General features: G+C 40.5%; 1 protein-coding gene across 1 annotated transcript; it reads right to left on the reverse strand.

Annotated features, from left to right (window-relative positions):
• Positions 1-621: 621 nt before the first annotated feature.
• On the reverse strand, positions 622-19,058 carry wbp1lb (WW domain binding protein 1-like b). Its single transcript, XM_069665414.1, has 4 exons — positions 18,700-19,058; positions 11,159-11,261; positions 5,796-5,957; positions 622-4,309 (listed from the first exon to the last, which is right to left on the reverse strand). Exons 1-4 carry the CDS (start codon positions 18,784-18,786, stop codon positions 3,480-3,482), a joined length of 1,182 nt encoding a protein of 393 aa, XP_069521515.1. The 5' UTR covers positions 18,787-19,058; the 3' UTR covers positions 622-3,479.
• Positions 19,059-19,168: the final 110 nt, after the last annotated feature.

A 19,168-nucleotide genomic window follows, 5' to 3' on the forward strand; every position in this document is an offset into this window, starting at 1 on the left:
TGTCTATGTTTTATTCTTTCACAGCATAATTGGATATATTTATCCACTCTCCCATAATGTTTGTGTGCAAGAACCATACTGTCTTGTTAAACTACTTGTGAGAGTATTTCCATTATTTCGAATACTAAATTTTGCTGATAACGGGATGCACTAGCTTAAGCTGTAGAGAAAAGGTGCTGTGAAGTCACTGCAGATCAAAGCTCTTTCAGGTTTTGCTCGCATACAACTCCAGCCATGCGTTTACTTAGGAAGTTTGTAGCATGTTGTAAATCTGGGGCTAAGGCCTGCATGACCAGTGTAGTCTGCCATTCATTCTTTTGATCCTTCCTTAAACACCAATATTTACTCTGTATATTTCTTATCTGATTATAGAGGTGTATCCTACATGCATAAGTGTTAGCACTTATTCACAGTACTTTCAATGTAATCCCATTTTAATCTTTCATTAAACTATATAAACTCTCTGGATTATTTCCATTTGTTCCAAATTAGTATTTTATCTCATACTTGTGATGATCATAACTTGATACAGTGAATTACAACCAAATGATTTGTTGAGTTTTTGAGTCTTACATGTGAAAAAAAGAAACTTCACTCAGGCTTGTCAACAAAAGAGTCATCTTGAATTTCAAAGGGCATGTTTATTGAACATACATCCATCTTGGTTGGTGTAATAAATGGCTTATGATCAGAACATTCAAAGAATATGTGCAAAACCACCTCACACACACCGGTGAAGAAAGAAAACATGTCTTTGGCGAGAGGCCCCTGATCTTGTTAACAAATCAACTACTGTATTGTTAGTCAAACGTACCCTTCACATAACTTCAGGATAAGTCTCAAAAGAAGTTACATTTTCTCTTAACAGAAAAAATAATACCCATAATAAGAGAAAAAAATCTGTCCATAACAATAAAGCTAATGATTTCATAAAAACTATGAAAGCAACCATTTGGTTCACAAACTTGTTACAGAATATTATGCACTATGTGAAAATATAAAGTGGTTTCTGAAATTTACTATAGTTCCAATATAATTTTAAAGGATTCAGCCGATATGAAAAATAGCTCATCTTGGTACTACATGTACCACAATAACACAATGGTACTCCAGCTCACAAAAACAATTAACACATAAAGCACTTTAGAGTGTGTTCAGGCATTGATGGGTTAAAGTTAGGCATCTTACTGTTAATACAGAAAGTACACGTTACAATTTAACTTGTGCTAGATATTTAGGGAGACATTGTCTGTTCGACTGTTTTGTGTTGTGAATATAAATCTGACTGTTGGCTTAAAAATTTGTGCTTTGCAGACAGACTTTGCAATTTGCGCCAAAGAAAGCCTGAAAAAATACATTAGCCTGACACAGTGGCACGTGGCATCACCAGTTCCAGTTAATATCAGAGAGCAGGCAAAAAACGTTACTTGGAACAAATCAGTTTGTAAAACACTTCTATAAGCAGTGGCATTTTTTTGTGGCACATTCATCATCAGTTGAATTTAAAACATCTGAGCTCTTAAAGGAATTTCAAACTGACGAGTAATCCAGAGAAGATACGACAACACAACTGATGCTTTAATTACCTTAATGCTCTGAGTGTTTGCTATTTGGTCTCTGTTTTCTATCTGCAGTGCATTGTAAATATTGCTTGTTAACTTGTACTGTTTGAATATCACAAAAAAATATGTATCTTTATTAAATAGATTTAGATTATTTAAGAATAACTAAAAGCAAATATAAAACAGTTTTTCTTTTACCTTATCTGCTTCTTTGTTTACTTTTACTTTGTCTTTGCTTCTGCTGTTTTGGGTTATTCTTATCTTTTCTCATCCTTCACTCCCAAAATAGGTATTTTTCCCCTCAGCATGCCACAACTATTAATGCCATTTTGTTCTCAAACAGCCAGTTGGGTTAAATACTTCTATTAGAGATAATGTGACTGCAAACAAGGGCTTTTTGTTAAAAAAGACAGCCATTATGGTATCATAAAAATCTAATACACATACAGTAAAAAATGTGATTTTTTCCCCCCCCTATCAGGACCATTTCCTTTCTCAGATTAAATTGCACAGATGCAGAAGGTTGGCATGGTCATCCATTCATAAAAATCAGTTAACAAGCCATGTTTCAAAAAGTCACACTAGTCCACTTAACTGAAATCAGCCATAATGGACTCTAAAGGAAGGCTGTTATAAATATTTAATTAATAAATACCACAACAAAAGCATGGTCAAATTGAGTGAATATGAAAAACGTATACAAAGAGTGTAAATGTGTGTTTTTATTCTGTATAGCTGGTGAAGGTGGTGATCTATCGAGGTGACTGACACAAAAGTTTGAGGTCTGACGTTGCCCATCTCAGTTGTAATCTCTAAATAGCTTAATATTCTTTTCCTGGTTTTGGTACCTGCTTTCACACGGTCTCTTTTTTCACTGAAGCGCATCATTGTTCATGAAAATTCTGCATTCTTTGGGGGAGTAGGCACATACTAAAAAACAATTGTAAAATTAATTTTAAAAAATGATTGTGTGCAAAGTGAATCTTTTGCATTCCCTACTAACAATTTACAGAGTTCCATTTCTTAAGGATGCTGCAACAAAGCCATAAGAGACCGATCATGTACTGCAATTTAAGACTGAATTTAAGAAATAAGCAATTTCTGTTTTGATTTTTTAGCTAAAAGCTTCTTTTACAAACATATATACATTCTGTGCAAAATAGAAACTGCTGACATGAAGATTTTTTTAAAGCACTTATACGTCTCTATCACTAGCCGGGCAGATAGAGAGCTACAGAAACACGAGGCAGAGCGGTTTTTAATCGCTGAAAAAGCACTTTAGAAGCATGAGTCAAACGGGACGTTCCACACAGTCTTGTTCTAGTGTCCCTGTACAGTATCAGTTTGCAAAAGCACACACTGCAGCAACTCCACATTGCTCTCATCCAAAATGTTTCTGCTGTGTGTTTTTTTTACTACGTGGTTTCCTGCCTGCAGAGAACGGCTTTGCAGGATTGTTGCAAGCACCTGCTGAGGAGAGCTGCCTTCAGCCTCTGCAGTGATTGTCCCGTCCTGACGTCAAAGCTTCAGCTATCACGTCTTTAAATGTGTATCAGTAGCTTCTGTTGCATAAGAAGGACGACTGATGGCATGTGTGTGCAGTGTGAGAAGTCTTAATTGCCACAGGCTGTTATAGGGCTTGTACTTCCCAAATATAACCCAAAATACACAGGTTAAGGCCACTGTTCCAGTGTGGGCAGGAGCATGTTTCTGCTTAATCACATGAAATTCCACTTCCTGCTCCCACACCTGTTTTTATCTAAGATGCAAACATTCATTAAAACACTCAGAGAAAGTATTTTGACAAAACACACTTGCTCAGATACAAAAACATATTCCTCCATGCTCTGTGTCAAGTGCTCTCTCCTTCCCTCTGTGACACTAAGGTGTTTGTGTGTGTATGTGTGTGCATGTGTTTCAGCCCTGCGGCTCAGTGCTGGTGCTGTGGTGTGGGCCCTCCTGCTCGTTGATGGTGTGGAGGAGGAGGCATACAGGAGGGTGGAGCGCAGCGCTGGCTATCTGGTGAGCTGGCTGAGGAGGTGCTGACGGTGAACGTGGGACTCGCCGCTCCAGCCCGCCCAGCGCCTGCTCCTCCTCCACGCTGAAGGAGGCTCGATGACCGCAGCTGTCGCAGAAGTCGCCCGCCTCTTCCTCCCCCTCCTCCTCCTCGTCATGTCCCTCGCGTCCCAGCAGGCTCTCTAGCTCCCTCAACTCTTTGCCTTCCTGGCCTGTCCCACCAGCTCCATTAAAGCCGCTGCTCCCATGTGTGCCGCACACACACACCTCAATCCCAGAGTCCCCTGTGAATCGTCTCCTCCTTCCAATGGGGAGTCGATCTTTGTTCTCAGCAGAACCCTCTGACAGGTCCTTCAGCAGGGGGTCTTTGCAGGAGTCATCCCCACTTCTCTTCTCCTGGCCAGTAAAACTCTCCCTATTTACCCCATCTGGCAGCAGTATCCTTCCTGAATCCTGCGCTGTCTGCGGGGGCTTGTTGTCGGGCTTTGGCCGAAAGTCTAAGGCGGGGGGTTGCGGTTCGTCTGTGCTGGGTCTGCAACACAGACTGTCAGAGACCGGGGCCACTGGAGTTGACTGGGTGGTTGGACAGTGCCCCTCCTGCTGCTCAGGAGCCTGCGGACTAGAGGCCACTGAGGAGGGGCCTGTGTGTAAGGCACTGTAGGGAGGGGGAGGAGTCGGTGGCCGGTTGACCACCTCTTCATAGTCAGGCAGGAGGTAGTTTGGCAGAAACCCTGAGGAGAAAACAGAGGAAACAGTTCTCAATCTACATGAGCCCCAGGTATCATATACAACTAAAAGATAAGAAACAATTACTAGTTTTAACTTTAGTTAAACATCACTGTCTAACCCCTAAAATTTCTGTGTGACCTTACTGAACTTTCCGGACCACTCTTCAAGCATTCCCAACGCAATAGGGGGAAAATTGTGACAAAACAAGCTAATTTCTGGGTCAATTCTGTGCTCAGGGCTGTTGTTGGAGATGGTGTTGCAACACTGGCGAGGTACCAAGAGAGCAATGCTGGCCGTTTCCTGAAAACTGGGGCATGCAAACAGGGAAGGTTCTGACGCTGTGTGAAACCAGGGATACATCTCAGTGCAAACATTACATTTTAACCAGGCACCAACTAGTTTTAAATGTCTCTGTTTGGTTTAACTGGACAGCAACAACTGACAACTAAAGGGGACCTGACACAGGTGTAAGGCACACAATGGGCTGGTGGGACGAGTAATGAGCTCAAGTAATAAAACTAGACTAAACTAAAAATCTGTTTTTTTTAATGAACTGTTTACTGTCTGCATTAGAATTAAATAAAGTTAGCTGGGTAATACGTTTGCTGGTTACAACCGAAACTTGGAATTACAAAAAACAGAATTGTTAATTTCATAAATGAACTGTTCTGCTTTGTCGTTCAAGCTTCATTGACTAATACGAGGATCTAATATGCATCATTTATATACAAACTTGTTGTAATACCTAAGACCTGATATTCTGACCAGAGAGTTTATTCACTCAAGCTGACTTGACATGATGATGATGATGAGGGAACCAGCATTAAAAAACGAAATATGTATTTTGTTTCTTGCCACTGGGGGGCAGTGTCAACAAGGTGTAAACAACATTGATAACACGAATCGAGTTGTTGCCGCAAAACAGTTGTGTCCCCGCACATTCAGCACACACAGAGCAACATAAGCTTTGTTTTGAGAGAGTGTTTGTTTATGTTTTATATTTTTTGGAAATATGTGGCCCTTTAGCTACTAAATGCTTAACTGTGTTTGCCAGCTAACTAGCACACAATGGTTTTGTCAGAACTTTTTGCTTGTTGCAGCTAGAATGGATCTGGATGAGAGCTGCGAGACTGGGCCAAAACAGGAAAATTGTGGGCTGGAAAACCAAAACAACGAGCTGATAGATGATAAAAAAGCTTCATAGAGCTGAGGAGAAGTGTGGCGTTGGGTTAATTATGATCAGAGAGAGATATGCCACTACAGGCCACATTTTTCACACTAAAATAGCTTTTTGGGCCCATCGTTATGTGAAATATGAAGATTTTGATGAGTGCAGCTTTAAGTGGTTAGTCTTTTAAGAGTCTGTTTTAAGCGATTGTAATCAGTCACTGATGAAATTCATACTGACGTATGAAATGTAAATGAACCCAAAAAGTTTAACATCACTTTTCATCATCACATCATGTTTGTTGGCGTGTTGGCTCTTACTGAAGTAGAAGGGCACAGAGGGGTAGTTGTGTGCTTCTCGGTAAGCGATGAGGTTGATCTCGTGCTGCCGTTGTTGCTGCTGCAGACGGTGTTTGGTGCGGCGATGGTGACACACGCAGCAGCAGCTCAAAATGAAGATGATCGCCCACACCAACCAGAACCCTAAAGGGAGAGAGGAAGATTAACGGTCATGTTAAACTCAAGAAGATGGGCAAATGTAAAAGTGAGTGTTTGCTTGACATTTTAAAATAAACTGACATGAACAGAAATGAAACAGGAACCAAGAATATGCTCCACAAATCCATGATGTTTAGCTGTACTAGCTTGTGGTGATGTAACATAAGGCGCCTGCTGCTAACACAAACATAACAACTGCAGATCAAATACAGCCAACATCTGGTTCTAACATAATGCAATACATACAGTTCTGCATTATGCAATGTGTGTATTTTCTACTATGAATTTTTCATATTGGAAAGGTTTGTGTTTATCTCTGTGATGAAGCACTGAAAGATTTAAAGTCTCTACTTATACTAAACACCCCATACAGAACATCATTAAAAGAAATCTCATGAGTTTGTTTTTTGCAACAAAATCATTCCAGCACATTTTTTTTAGAACAATCTGTGCTCTTTCCATATGGCAGGGCTTTTCAACTGTATTATTCAGAGGTCCACATTTTCAGAAAGCTAAGGGCCCAGGGGCCAGACATTTCCCTGAGCTATTATTCTCTTTATGCATGTACACTTGACATAATGCGCTGCCACATTTTCAAAAGTTTTATTTTGCTATAGTACATTGTAAAAGTGGCAAAAACTGTGAAAGAAAATAAAAAGGTTCTTTAAAGTGTAACTGCACCCACAGGTCTGACCATAACTCCACCCACTGCGCAATTTAGAAAAATGCTCAAAGTGGGCAAGGGGCTGAGAGGGGGGTGGGGGCTGAGTGTGTCCGGCAGCTCAGTGACATCCCCTCCCCTGGCCAGAGAAAAATGGAGAGCGACACAGAGTCACAAGGCACATATGCCACAGAAAGGTGGAGGACTTCTCCCCTCCAGAGTACCCTGAAGAGCACCTTCTGTGGTGGCCCCGAGCCCTATCAGTTCGAGCCGCTGGCTCCAGCCCCACTAATGCCTGAAGCCGGAGCTTTCAGAGCGGAGGCAATGCAAGTGCGCATGCGCCGACTGCACGTGCAGCCTGTTACAGTTATTTCTGATTCTGAAGAGAGAATTGGCACAGTCTCTAAATGATGACGTAACGTTAGCTAGAAGGCTAATGTCCAGTGTGCTAGCAAATATAGTGTAAACTCTAGTGAATGTTGCGTCTCGATCAGGATATATTTGACAATGAATGCGGTTTCACAGACTCTTTCCTAAGAATTGTCAATATTAACACCAGCATTGATGCGTTTCATCACAGTACAACAATATAATTTATTTTAGATTACAGCTCAAAAATCATGTTTACGTGTTCTGTTACTCTTAAAGGATTTAGGCCAAGTGCTTCATTTCATTTTCTTTGCAACAAAAGCTGTGTTTTAGCCCCACAAGTTAACACATATTTGAAATAAATGTAGGCTATTCTACACGCATCATGTCAGGCATTTGGCATTTAATTTGGTCATTCTCATATCACTTCCCTAGCTACATCACAGCATTTCCTATAAACATTTATAACCATCTATCTTTTTCTGTCTACTTCATCTCTAGTTAACTAATTTAAACAGATAAACATCAGTTGCACTGCACCACATCCCTTCAATATTCTCCAGTGTCATGTAACTCTCACAAATCAGAAAACACAGTGGCCTCGCCTAGACTACGAATGAGAGAGATTACACCTTTGATTGGGCAATCCGCAAAAAGTGATGCAAACGCTGGTTTGTCAAGGAGGCACGAGCATTCATTTTTATAGCGTTCATGTGAGAGAAGCTGGATTCGCAGGTGTATGTTGATCCGAACATTAACACAAAAGGCTGGTTGTTGCTGACAGCGTAGGCGCGCTGGTTTGAAGGATTTATTGCTGTCCATTATTGGCCAGATTAGTTTTTTCTTCAGGTTTTAAATTTTATTTATTGTTAAACAGAACTGATCGGCAGGCCAGAGTTAGCCCGGGGGCCGCCAGTTGAATGGGCATGAAGTTCTCTACATAAGGTTTATTTGTGAACTTGCCCCGTCTGTGATGACATACAAACATGTGGAAGGCAACAAAAACTGCGCAAGGCTTGAAATCGCCTTATTTTGTGTTTAGTACGTGTAAGGAAAAAAAGGAACACTGTTAGATCCACACAAAAAATGTGGGAACTTCAAGGACTGAAAAGCAGGACCGCCTGTGTCTGTGGAAAAGAGGAATGTAAACTATACAATATGTTACTCTGCACAGTGTGTCCCTGCTGGTGCTGTGCAGTCATCAAGATACCAATTCAGCATCTCAGATTATTTACCAACTTACCTTACCAAGACTGCTAGAAACTGTATGTTATTATGACAGTGTATGGATTGTGATATTAAATATTTCTTCTTCTGTTGTGGTCACATATTAATTTAAGTAGATTATTGCATCATTTAGTGGCCACACTGCACAATTTTTCAAAGAGCTGTGTTCTGTCTAAACTAACAATAAAAGCATCAGTGCCGTACACTTCTTCAGGTGGTCAGTAAATGGTTAAAGCTGTAGTATCATCTTAAGTTAGTCTGAATGTTACTTATTTCTAAGAACCAAGCTGCCCTACCCGCTTTTGTCCTTGAACCCACGCTTTCACTCCCAGGAAACCTTTTCCTGTAAATTACCAAGACACATTGCTTGCAAGCAGCTGCAGCTCTGTCTTGCCCTGTGGCAAGGTGGAACATTCTCCATTTAGCTTAAGATTGTACCCTCATTATGAAGTGTTATCTAATGAGGTTAGTGTGAAAACCTGAATATAGAACAAAAGTAAATGTTGCTGAGTTTTATTTATCCACAAAATCTTTCTCAAACAGTCAGACTTAATCATGTTAAAGCTGCAGTGGGTAACATTATTAAAACTAACTTTTTGTCATATTTGTTCAAACTGTCACTTTAAACATGCAGTGGTACATGAGAGAGATAATCTGTAAAAATCATGTTCCTCTGGCTCCTCCTACTGCTCCTAATGGCATTTGTAAGAATCCAACGCTCCCGAAACAAACAACCAATCAGAGCCAAGCAGTTTCTCAGGCTGCTGTCAATCAAACGCTGCGCAGCACCACTACTCCGCGCATGCTCACATGGTCAAGCTCAATTTCTTCAGTATGTGCAGCGTCAGCCAGTTTATGTCCACAAAAAGGTTAAAAACAACCACCAGGAATGACAAAACTGCCCATCCCGCCATTGCCAACTACGGCTTATAATGCAAAGACAGAAATGAACAAAAGCAAGCTATAAAGAAAGAGTTGGACCGAAAGGATTTAAAAACGATGCTGAGTTAGACAGTTACCTCAGCTAATTACCTCAGCTTCATTTCTGCTGTATTTGTTCCACATTGATAAGATTACTGTGACGTTGTTTTACATTGGTGTTGCAGTCAGGCTAACGTTAGCTTGTTCTCAATGTGGCTACTGTCCATCATTGGTTCATGGTGGTGTGGCTGAAAATATCTTTGTGAAGTGCCCAGGCAGTGTGACCGTTTCAGACTTTCCCCTGATAGATATGTGTTCCTGTGCTCTCATGGCTAAATGTTCACAACGTCAGTGTGTTACTGCTTAGTTGGCTCTGTTTTTCCCACAGTCTCTGTTACCAAACTAAGTGCTGGTGGTTTTGCTAAATAGAATTAGTTTTAGATTATCGTTCACAGCAAAAACACTGATTTCCGCTGGTTTGATGTGTATCTGCTTCAATAGTGTTGGTGGTGTTATACAACGGCTGCAGTTGTTGTCATTTTGCGTTTTTTCCTAGTGTATATCTGGCTCCTTTAGTTTCTGTGGTTACTAACCTGCGCGCATCATAGCTTCCTCCGCGGGGAGGGCTTTGGAGGCAGGACTGAGCACCGCGAGAGAGAGTGGGAGGGACCTGGAGGTTGTAATCTTTCAAATTATAAAGCAAAGTCCGCTCTCTTCTCCATCTTACCTACTGCAGCTTTAACTTACCCGTAAAATAGAATTATACAATTAATTGTACATCATGTTGGCAGCTCATTACAACTATACTATACTATACTTTTTACCATCAGGTGAGTCTGATGTGGTTGATGTAAGCAAGGAGCCGGCTCTACACTCAACCTGCTGATGCTAAAATATTGACTTTGGAGCCAGGCAGGAGCACAGCCGCTCCAAAGAGGCTAAATGTAGCACGATTACTGGACTAGTCTCTCACCCTGTTGCAGATGGCATTTTGGAAACTGAGAACCTACTCGACTTTAAAACACTTGTATCCTTGTAACGTACTTACAGTTAATTTTAAGTTTAACAGCCCCCTCCAGTCTGAACTACGTTGTGCTTACTGTTACTCACTTGGTTGTTTGAGCTTCACAGTGCAGAATGATGTATGTTCAGATTTTGAGCGAAGGCTGTTTTTATAATAATCTGCTGAGGAGTAAAGCATGTCTGTAAGGGATCTTTAACATTTAAAAAACACTGGAATGTAGTACGGCTAATAAATAACTTTTAACAAGTTACGCTGTATTTTGTTTGCAAAGTTGAAAAAGCCACTGAAGTCAAAAGAATCCACTGTAAAACACAATTAAACCACGACAAATTTAAGTTATTTTGGGTACGTTTTATAACTCGTTAAAGAGCAGCTCCAGTCATGTTTTTAGACAAATAAAATACTCTACTTTAAAAAATAAACTGCGTCTCTCCTCCTTCTCCCTCATTCAAAATTCCATAATCGGCATAGATCCCGCCCACTATGCACATTTCCAACCGCCCCCTCCATCGCAAGAACAAAACACGTCTCTGGCTCAGTCATAGCTTCTGAGCATCAAGCTATGCAACTGTTAGGATGTACTTTTTGTCTCTGCCTCTTTAAGTCATCTTGGAAATCAAGAAATCATGCAACAGTAGTTCCAATAAAAGTAAGACATTATTTACAAGTAAGTGCTTTTGTTTGGTTCTTTGTGGGGTATGATACCATGTGTAGCTAAAAGTGTCCCTTGTCCCCCATTCTGCAATAGCACCTTTCTGTCTGTATCTCACCTGATACTGAAACTAGTTTTATCTGCGTTAAGACATGGTTGTGTCTCAACTCCTTCCATAAAACGTGCCCAACTTTATGACTATGTCAGTTCAAATAGTCCAAAGAGGCTCTGTATTTACCTTCACCAACAACAGAATATGCTACTGTAAGTTGACCAAGGCCACATCTTCTGGTTACAGATACAGAAGAATGAAGGAAAAGCAGGATACTTACACCAGAGCTCATAGTAGTAGCTGCAGCACTGAGACTCCCCGCAGCAGTGTCCAGACTCACAGGTGTACGTCTGGTTGTTAACACCGTCACAGTGCAGAAGGCTCTGTAAGAGAGAAGCCAAGTCACTTTAGCACTTCAATGTTATCAGCATCTCAGCTTTCAAAAATAAAACATGAAGAGTTATCCTGTTACGGTGTGTCGAGCCACTGAGACCCCCCTGCCAAGTTTTCATGTGTTTATCTTTTGACTCAAACAGGGTCAAACTGTTTGTTCAGTATCTCAAACTGATCAATAGTAACACTGTTCAGTGCAAAATCAAAAGGCAAATCTCTCTCACGAAATCTATATTAAGTCTCACTAAAATGTAAAACTGGAAATATTTTCAATGACATAACCTAAATCAAAACTGCTTCAGTCAGCTTTTTATAAGCTATGAAACAAGTAAAATCAAGATCACCAGTGTGTAACAAAGGAGAGTCATTTCAGGTTGAGGATTTCTGTGTTTTTACTGCTAATCCTGACCATGAGTCACTTTAGCTCCCAAATCACCCTGAAGAAGCACACCTGTCTTGTATTGGATATAATGCTAAAAGCTGAAGGAAAGTTAGGAATATTTACAATTTGTGCAATTGTTAGCTGGACTCGTCTTGTCATAAACAAAATAATAAAACCTGCAACTAAAACCTGTGTTGCTTGTTACAGCCCACATAACCACAGTAGTTTGCACTGACCAGCTAGAGCCAAGTCAAGTCAAGAGCACAGTGTTCTTATTAACAGAGCTCAAACAGCTACTACGTCTTGTTAAAAAAAATGTGTGCCGCAGTGTGACAGTGAGCCAGCATGCAAAACAGCACGTCTATGAAACTGAAGTAGCATCATCTGTAATTTTATGACATGTTTTTCTACAGGGTCATGTGGAAATTTTCAGTGAGTTACAGGGTAAACTGTTGTTAGATCATCAAGTACTTTTTTCTTCAGTTTACTGAGACATGCACTGTGTTCCACTTCAACACATAAACATGTTTTGGAATAGATTTAAGTAGCTTGGTATGTACACACCATTAAAAAAAACAGTGTACTCGTAAGTAGTCACTTAAAAACGTGTGCAGTTAATGTACACAACATTCTGGCAATGCACATAGAAGATATGTATATATATGTACAACACATAATTTCCCATGATTTTGTGTACAGTAACTACAAAAATTGTCAAATGTAATATCATCTAGTAGTACAGACTTGGATAGGGTTGTAACTAACAATAATTTTCAAGAACGAATTATCTGCCAATTATTTTCTATATATAATTTTCCATTTCCAAAAGAGACGTCTTCAAAATATCCAGACAACTAATAAAAACTCTTAAAAACTCGACTGATAAAGACTCTTAAATTACTATTTCAAATGTTCAAGAAAAAAAATTATCAAATTCTTGCATTTAAGAATCTGGAAACAATTTTTTCAAGTAATTGACTCATTGTCGCTGCTGTCGATTTTGGACACAAACTTATTATTCTAAATTAAAGATGAAGGCCGGGTATGTAAAAAGCTAACACTGCAGTTATCTAGTAGCCAACATTTATACTTAGCCTTGAATCTGGAGTAAACAAGTCCTAACCACTTGTGCTGGTGAGCTGCTAGAATTTCATCAGTGTTTAAGGCTCATATCAAGTGCAAATTTTTGACTCTCAGTCAGCACAAAACTACTCACTGTGTCGCTCATCCTCTCACACACAAAATCATCTGAAAAGTTCAGCTGAGGAACTTTGTGTTGTTTGACACAAAAGTCCCATTAATCCTAAATCAGTAAGACATTTGTCTTCACTCCAGACTGTTGCATGTTGTCACTGTCAATAAAGCAAACTAGCAGCTCGGCAGAGATTAAACTGACTAAGCAAATCCATCAGAGGCATGAAAAGTTGTGAAAGGACACAGATTAGATAGATAGTGCCCGAAGACAAGGAAGCACTGTGATCAAAAAGCTCTCAAGAGAAAGGATCGACTTTCCTGGAAGATGTCACAGGTGTTTTATTCTCGATAAGCTTAATCTATAGATAAAAAAAGGTCCATAGATGGATATTTTTTCTCTTTATAGATTACCATTGCAGGTCCCAGAGTGTGAAGCATGATGATCCAGGGTTCAAAAATCCCACACAAGTCCCTCCACCTCCCGGGTCATTATCCCACGGCAGAAAAAAGTCAAAGAGCTCTGAAACAAATACTCACTCTCTCTCCCTCTTCCTCTGTCCACCCAACACACACACACACACACACACACACACACACACACACACACACACACACACACACACACACACACACACACACACACACACACACACACACACACACACACACACACACACTCCCTCACCCCACTCCAATCCAGGCCCAAACAGTGGACAAGGATTGCTCTATGGAAATTTCCAAGCAGCAGCGGACAGTGAGCTCCAAGCTGGGCCGCTGCAGGATAATAAGGCGTATCGAGCGGTGAGAGGTGTGTTGAGTGTGAGGTAGGGAGAAGACACTCAGAGAGGCAGACACAGAGCAGTAACCGAGGAATGATTCGTCACACGGGAGACACCAGATCAGCACAAACCCAACTGCTGACATTTAGTGTGGCAACAATCTCAAACATGATAGATTATTTGTTTCTCAACAGCTGTTCTGTTTCAACCTTATCAACTCACCATTTGTTCTCGCCATGATGTTCTGTTGCTTCACTTTGTCTGATAACTACAGCAACTGACTCACTAACTATCTCCACCATATGCTCTCCACTTGGCAGGCTGAGCGCTTCTTTTGCAATTGGATACCGATAAGCATCTAGTTTGTTTGGGTCCTCAGCCTGTGCCGCGTAAAGATAGCCAAGTGCAGAGGGGGGTTGGGATCTTGTAAATAGGCCATCATAAAGAAAAGGTGCTCCATTTAATGCACAAAACAGAACTAGTTTACATAGCAGGGAAAATTAGGTGTCAGGGTGTCAATCAAACTGCTGTACGTAAAGAAATCTAGGTCATATGAGACTAACTCTGAGTTAGTGTTACTTTTTAACTCTCCTGTAAGATGGACAGTGACCAAGCAAAGAATCTGGACAGGCTAGATTCCTGTCTCCCATCCAATCGCGACAATGAAACAATCCTCCTCTCTCATGCTATACTACCAGATTAAAGCAGATTTGGTTACCGTCCCAGAAGCTATCGCTACATTAGAAATTAATCAGCCTCAGTAATGAGAAGCTGTTGAAAAGAGCAGACAATGAGAACAGTTCAAAAGTCCCCTGGTGACTATCGAATGCTGTCCATGGAGATAAGTGACCACAGTTCTGAGTTAATTCTTGACTGCGCAGTCAGATTTGATCCACTTGGCACAGGCCTGAAGGACTTGGCAAGTTAGCTGATGCACGGTACGACCTCGCTGACCCCATATTTATTATTCTGTCCTGCAACAAAGAACGTGCTCTTTCATAGTCATCAAGGTTACGCAGAAGAACAAAACACTGCTGACGCATTTCTAGCCACCGTTCATACCAAACATTCCCCCAAAGAGCATCTTCCAATGAGGTCAGTTCAACGAGCGTACGCTGCTCGATTTTATCTAAAAGTCAGAACATACAGTATGTTTGCCAAAACCAGAGGTAAGCAAACTCTAGCAGTAACTATTTAAAGACTACAATCAAGTTCGACACAAAACTGTTGGAGCCGACATTACGAGAGTGCTGAAGCCAGACACTTTCGGCAGTCAGGCAGAACATGATGATGAACTTCTGTTGACTTCAGAGGTGATCCATTGAGGTTTCCATTTTGTTTAAAGGCTGTTGATTTTGTACTAATGACTTCTTTCTTTCCCTTTTTCAATTCTCTATATGGAGGATGGTTGAGAACATTTTACAGAGAAATAGTGCAGTTACTGAGAGCACAAAGGGTCTGCAATGAAATGTGCTTTGCAGTTAATTAAGCATTTCTTAAGACCCTTTCCATCTGAGTATCCCTGTTTTTATTTTCAATATGCAACTTATTAAATGCTCAATAACTTTATAAATTCTGTACAGAGAGATTTGTAGTTATAAGATGTACACTGACATGTCGGGTAACAGTTCAATAAGTTTTCTACATTTACAACTTTTCTATTTACATGTAGGTAACTATGTATATAAAGCTAAAAAATAGGTGAATTGGGGCGCTGGTTTAGCTCAGTGGCTAGAGCAGGCGCCCCATATATAGAGGCCACAGTCCTTGACGCAGCGACCTCAGGAAAGACTCCCGCCCTCTGCATGTCACCCCCCACTCTCTTCAGCTTTCCTATCAATAAAGGCAAATAGGGATAATAGCTTGACCGATATATCTGTTGGCCTATATTATTGGGCGATATGGACCTATCACAGGTATATCAGTGATGGCAAAATATGATTATTTTTATATAAACCATGTATTTAACATGTATTTAATATCATTTTTACGTTCAACAGAATCAAAATTGGCCTACAGAAAAAAAATCTTGTTGTTGTGATTGTTTCACAGCAGTTACGTTTTCAGCACAAATAAACACAAGATGCTGAATTCAGCTTAAATGCAGCCGAAGCACAAAGTATGTTTGCACTTCTGCTCTGCCGTTGTTCACAACTGCACTTCTCATACATCCACGACACAGCAGACCACTCTAATTCCCAGGTCGTCAAAAACAAAGTTTTGTCATGTTCCTTTGGCGTCTTATGCAGACGCTCAGGGTCCCCTTTAACCTCTGCTGCAGACAGCCAGAGAGCAGAGGAGAGAGACACGGTAAGCAATGAAACTGGGCCACTACATACTTTTAGTTTTGCTGGGGGCTCCACAAAACTGCAAAATTCACATAGCAAAGGTCTATTTTCATTCCAGCTCAAAAAGTCACTATATCAGCTGCCGTACCTGCTACTCTCTCCCCTTTAAAACTAGGCTCAATATCGGCCTCAAAAATCCCATATTGGTCGGGCTGTCCTGGGAACCACCACTGTTAAGAAATGATAGTCCTCATTTCCCTGAGGAAAAAAAAGCATAATACAGTATTTATGTATTGAAGATGTGTTTGTGCGTGTTCTGGAGGTTGACAAGGATCCCTAGCTTTATTTTACCCCCATGGTGAGGTTAACTCTACCTCACCAGCTTGTCAAAGGTAAAGAGACAAACCATCAAATATGTGCCTTAGTTTCTTACAGCTGTGTGATGAAACAACAACACTGCAAAGTTTTGGAGACATCAGACCCTGAATACGACATATAATCAGAGTCCAAATATTAGACTGTACAATGAAGTGGAAAATGTATGCTGTGAACCGCTTATGAGTACAGCTAATGAGAAATGTTAATCATAATGTCTGGCAGTAACATGTGATCACTGGTTATGATAAGCTGCAGAAGAGATAAAAAGAGCTGACTCTGTTGTATGAAGTTTTAGGGAGTTAAATGCAAGCAGCAGATACAGCTCAGGGCTGTGTGGGGCAGCTATTGTCTCCAAGAAGCTGAGGACCATCAACTTTACATGCACCAACAAATGACATCATTGTGTTTCCAGCTGATAGTTCTTTCTGAAATAATGTTTAATAAAAGGCCTGTAAATATTTGTTTCATAACTCTGAGGTTAACACATACACAACTGCAGTGATAACAAACAGATACAGACACATGTGATACCACACGTGATAACAATAGTTACTGGAATTTTTCTTGCCTAGAAAATCAAATCGAAACCCAACTTAGTCCATTAGTTTGCAACCCTTGTTCCTTGATATCTGAGCAGGACTCCTGGGCAACAATGGATCTTGAACCTTTAATACTTACATGAGTGCTCTGAGATATTTTAGCACATTTGCAACTGATAACAACAAGAGGGTGGTTTCTTGTATGAATGTCCTGGCTTCATTAGGACTCCTTCTTTTTCACAACAAATGTAATGACTAGTAGCTAATATTAACAGAATTGAGTGCACAATACTGCACGGTCCTATGTCCATAACATGTCAACCACTGACTGCTCAGTCAAAGGAAAACAGCAGTGATGGGAACGATTATCATGATGTCAAGATAGTTTTTTTATGCATCTCATTATGAAGACGTTTTGGATCAATCTTTGAGTGTGTAATTAGTATAATTGAAGATGCATAAATGCAGATACAACTGCATCAGGGATCAAATGCATGATTAAAAAAAAACAAATCTGCATGATAAAAATATACAAAATCTGCATGTTATTACTTAGTTTACACAACAGATTCTACACTTGTAGCTTCAGATTGTACTAAAAATGTCCCATTATACCTGTGAAGTCCCCTAAGCATTGTCTGGCGTGATTTAAATAGATGATCAAGCAACATTAGCACATCAAAAAGTATTCTATACCTCATTTTGAGTTAATCTCAGTGCAACAAACCTGTTCTTTAGGTTTAAGTAACCAGTCATCTGATCAAGGATAACAGCTGACTGATTATACACTACACTATATAAATTCAAATGCCAGGAAAACAGGAGAAGTACCAGATGGTGACCAAATCCATCAACCCACTGGCTCAAATCAAACATGCAAGTGTGGCCATATGAAACAGTCACAACAGTATGAAAAATTGCAACCACAGCATGTAATCACCACAATCGCTCACAAAAGGATCAGACTAAGAGTAAAAATATAAAACTATCACTCTTGACAGGTGAAGTTATATATGAGAATGGAAATTATTAAAGCTGTCAGAGTATTCAACTGCGGCTTAATGCTTATTGTAGAGTAATAAGAGTTGTGGTATAGTCAGCTAAGAATTAAAATTATATATTTCTTATGATCCCTAAAAGATCGTCATGAATGTCAAAACAGTCATATTTGCAACACAACAGCAATATTTGTTAAGGTGTAGTAGATCAACAAGAAAAGGAGAGAGAGAAAATGAACTTTAAACTCAGAACTACTACACATAGTAACAGTACAATAATATAGTTTGTACTATATTGTAACATATCCATCTATATAAAGTGCCAGTTGAACTGTATAGTTACTGATGGTATGTCAACACACAGACAATAACATTTAACATCGTCTCGATCCAGTGTAGTGATTAGGGTAATGACTAATGAGGGTTTCTGTCTGTTTTGCTTGAAAAGACTTTTACAAAACTCACATACATATCAGTGCTACCCCAGTTTTATGTCTACCGGTTTAGCTGTATTCATACCTGAAGAACTACTTTCGATGTTTACGCAACTCACTTCTGATAAAATGTCAACCTTCACCATAAACACAACAGAGGCCTCACGCGCGTCCTTTCACTTCTATGATGCTAGCTGCGTTTGCTATCGCAGCTAACACCCGAAGTTAGTGAGGTGCTAACATTGTCTTGACAGCATACCACAAGTTAAAGATAGTAAATATCTGACAACAATCGATATATTATGCTGTAATAATGGCTGGTTTTATTGTTAAATAAGTCAAAAGATGTCTAACTGGAAAGTTTGTGAACTTAGCAGGGTAACTAGCTAGCTAACAGCCCTAAGAGAGAGCCTTGTTTGTGACTGCTCAGCCTTACCCTGTCTGCAGCGGACTCGGTCGGGGTGACAGAGCCAACAGCGTGCAAAAACAATCCCATTTTAAGAGCCGAATATGCGCCTCTCATTCCTCCAAAAAGTGGCTACAGCTTCGGCAAAAACATACGCACGCAAACACTGTTGTTCACAAACTACGTCCGAGTATCTTCAACTATTTCTCGGCCCCTGTGGCGCTGAGAGGCCGCTGCACGCGCCGCCTCCTCTGCGTACTGGACATTTCAACGAGGCACGGAGCTGCTGGCGCAACTGGTTGCCGTCGGTGCCACTGGCTGATACAGCTGTTACACAAGTCGTTCCTCCAGCACAGGCACTCTGCCTCGGTCTACTGGGTGTGGCGTGGTCACCTCGACCCGATCCATGTGCGCAACGTGATGGGCGTTCAGTTGAGTTGATGGCCACTGGTTTGCGGACTGACCGACAATTGGACAGACCGGGCCAGCTGGGAAAAAC

This window comes from Semicossyphus pulcher, unplaced genomic scaffold, assembly GCF_022749685.1.
Source record: "Semicossyphus pulcher isolate SPU_LCO1_2020_fin unplaced genomic scaffold, fSemPul1.0.p SCAF_17, whole genome shotgun sequence".
NCBI lineage: Eukaryota > Metazoa > Chordata > Actinopteri > Labriformes > Labridae > Semicossyphus > Semicossyphus pulcher.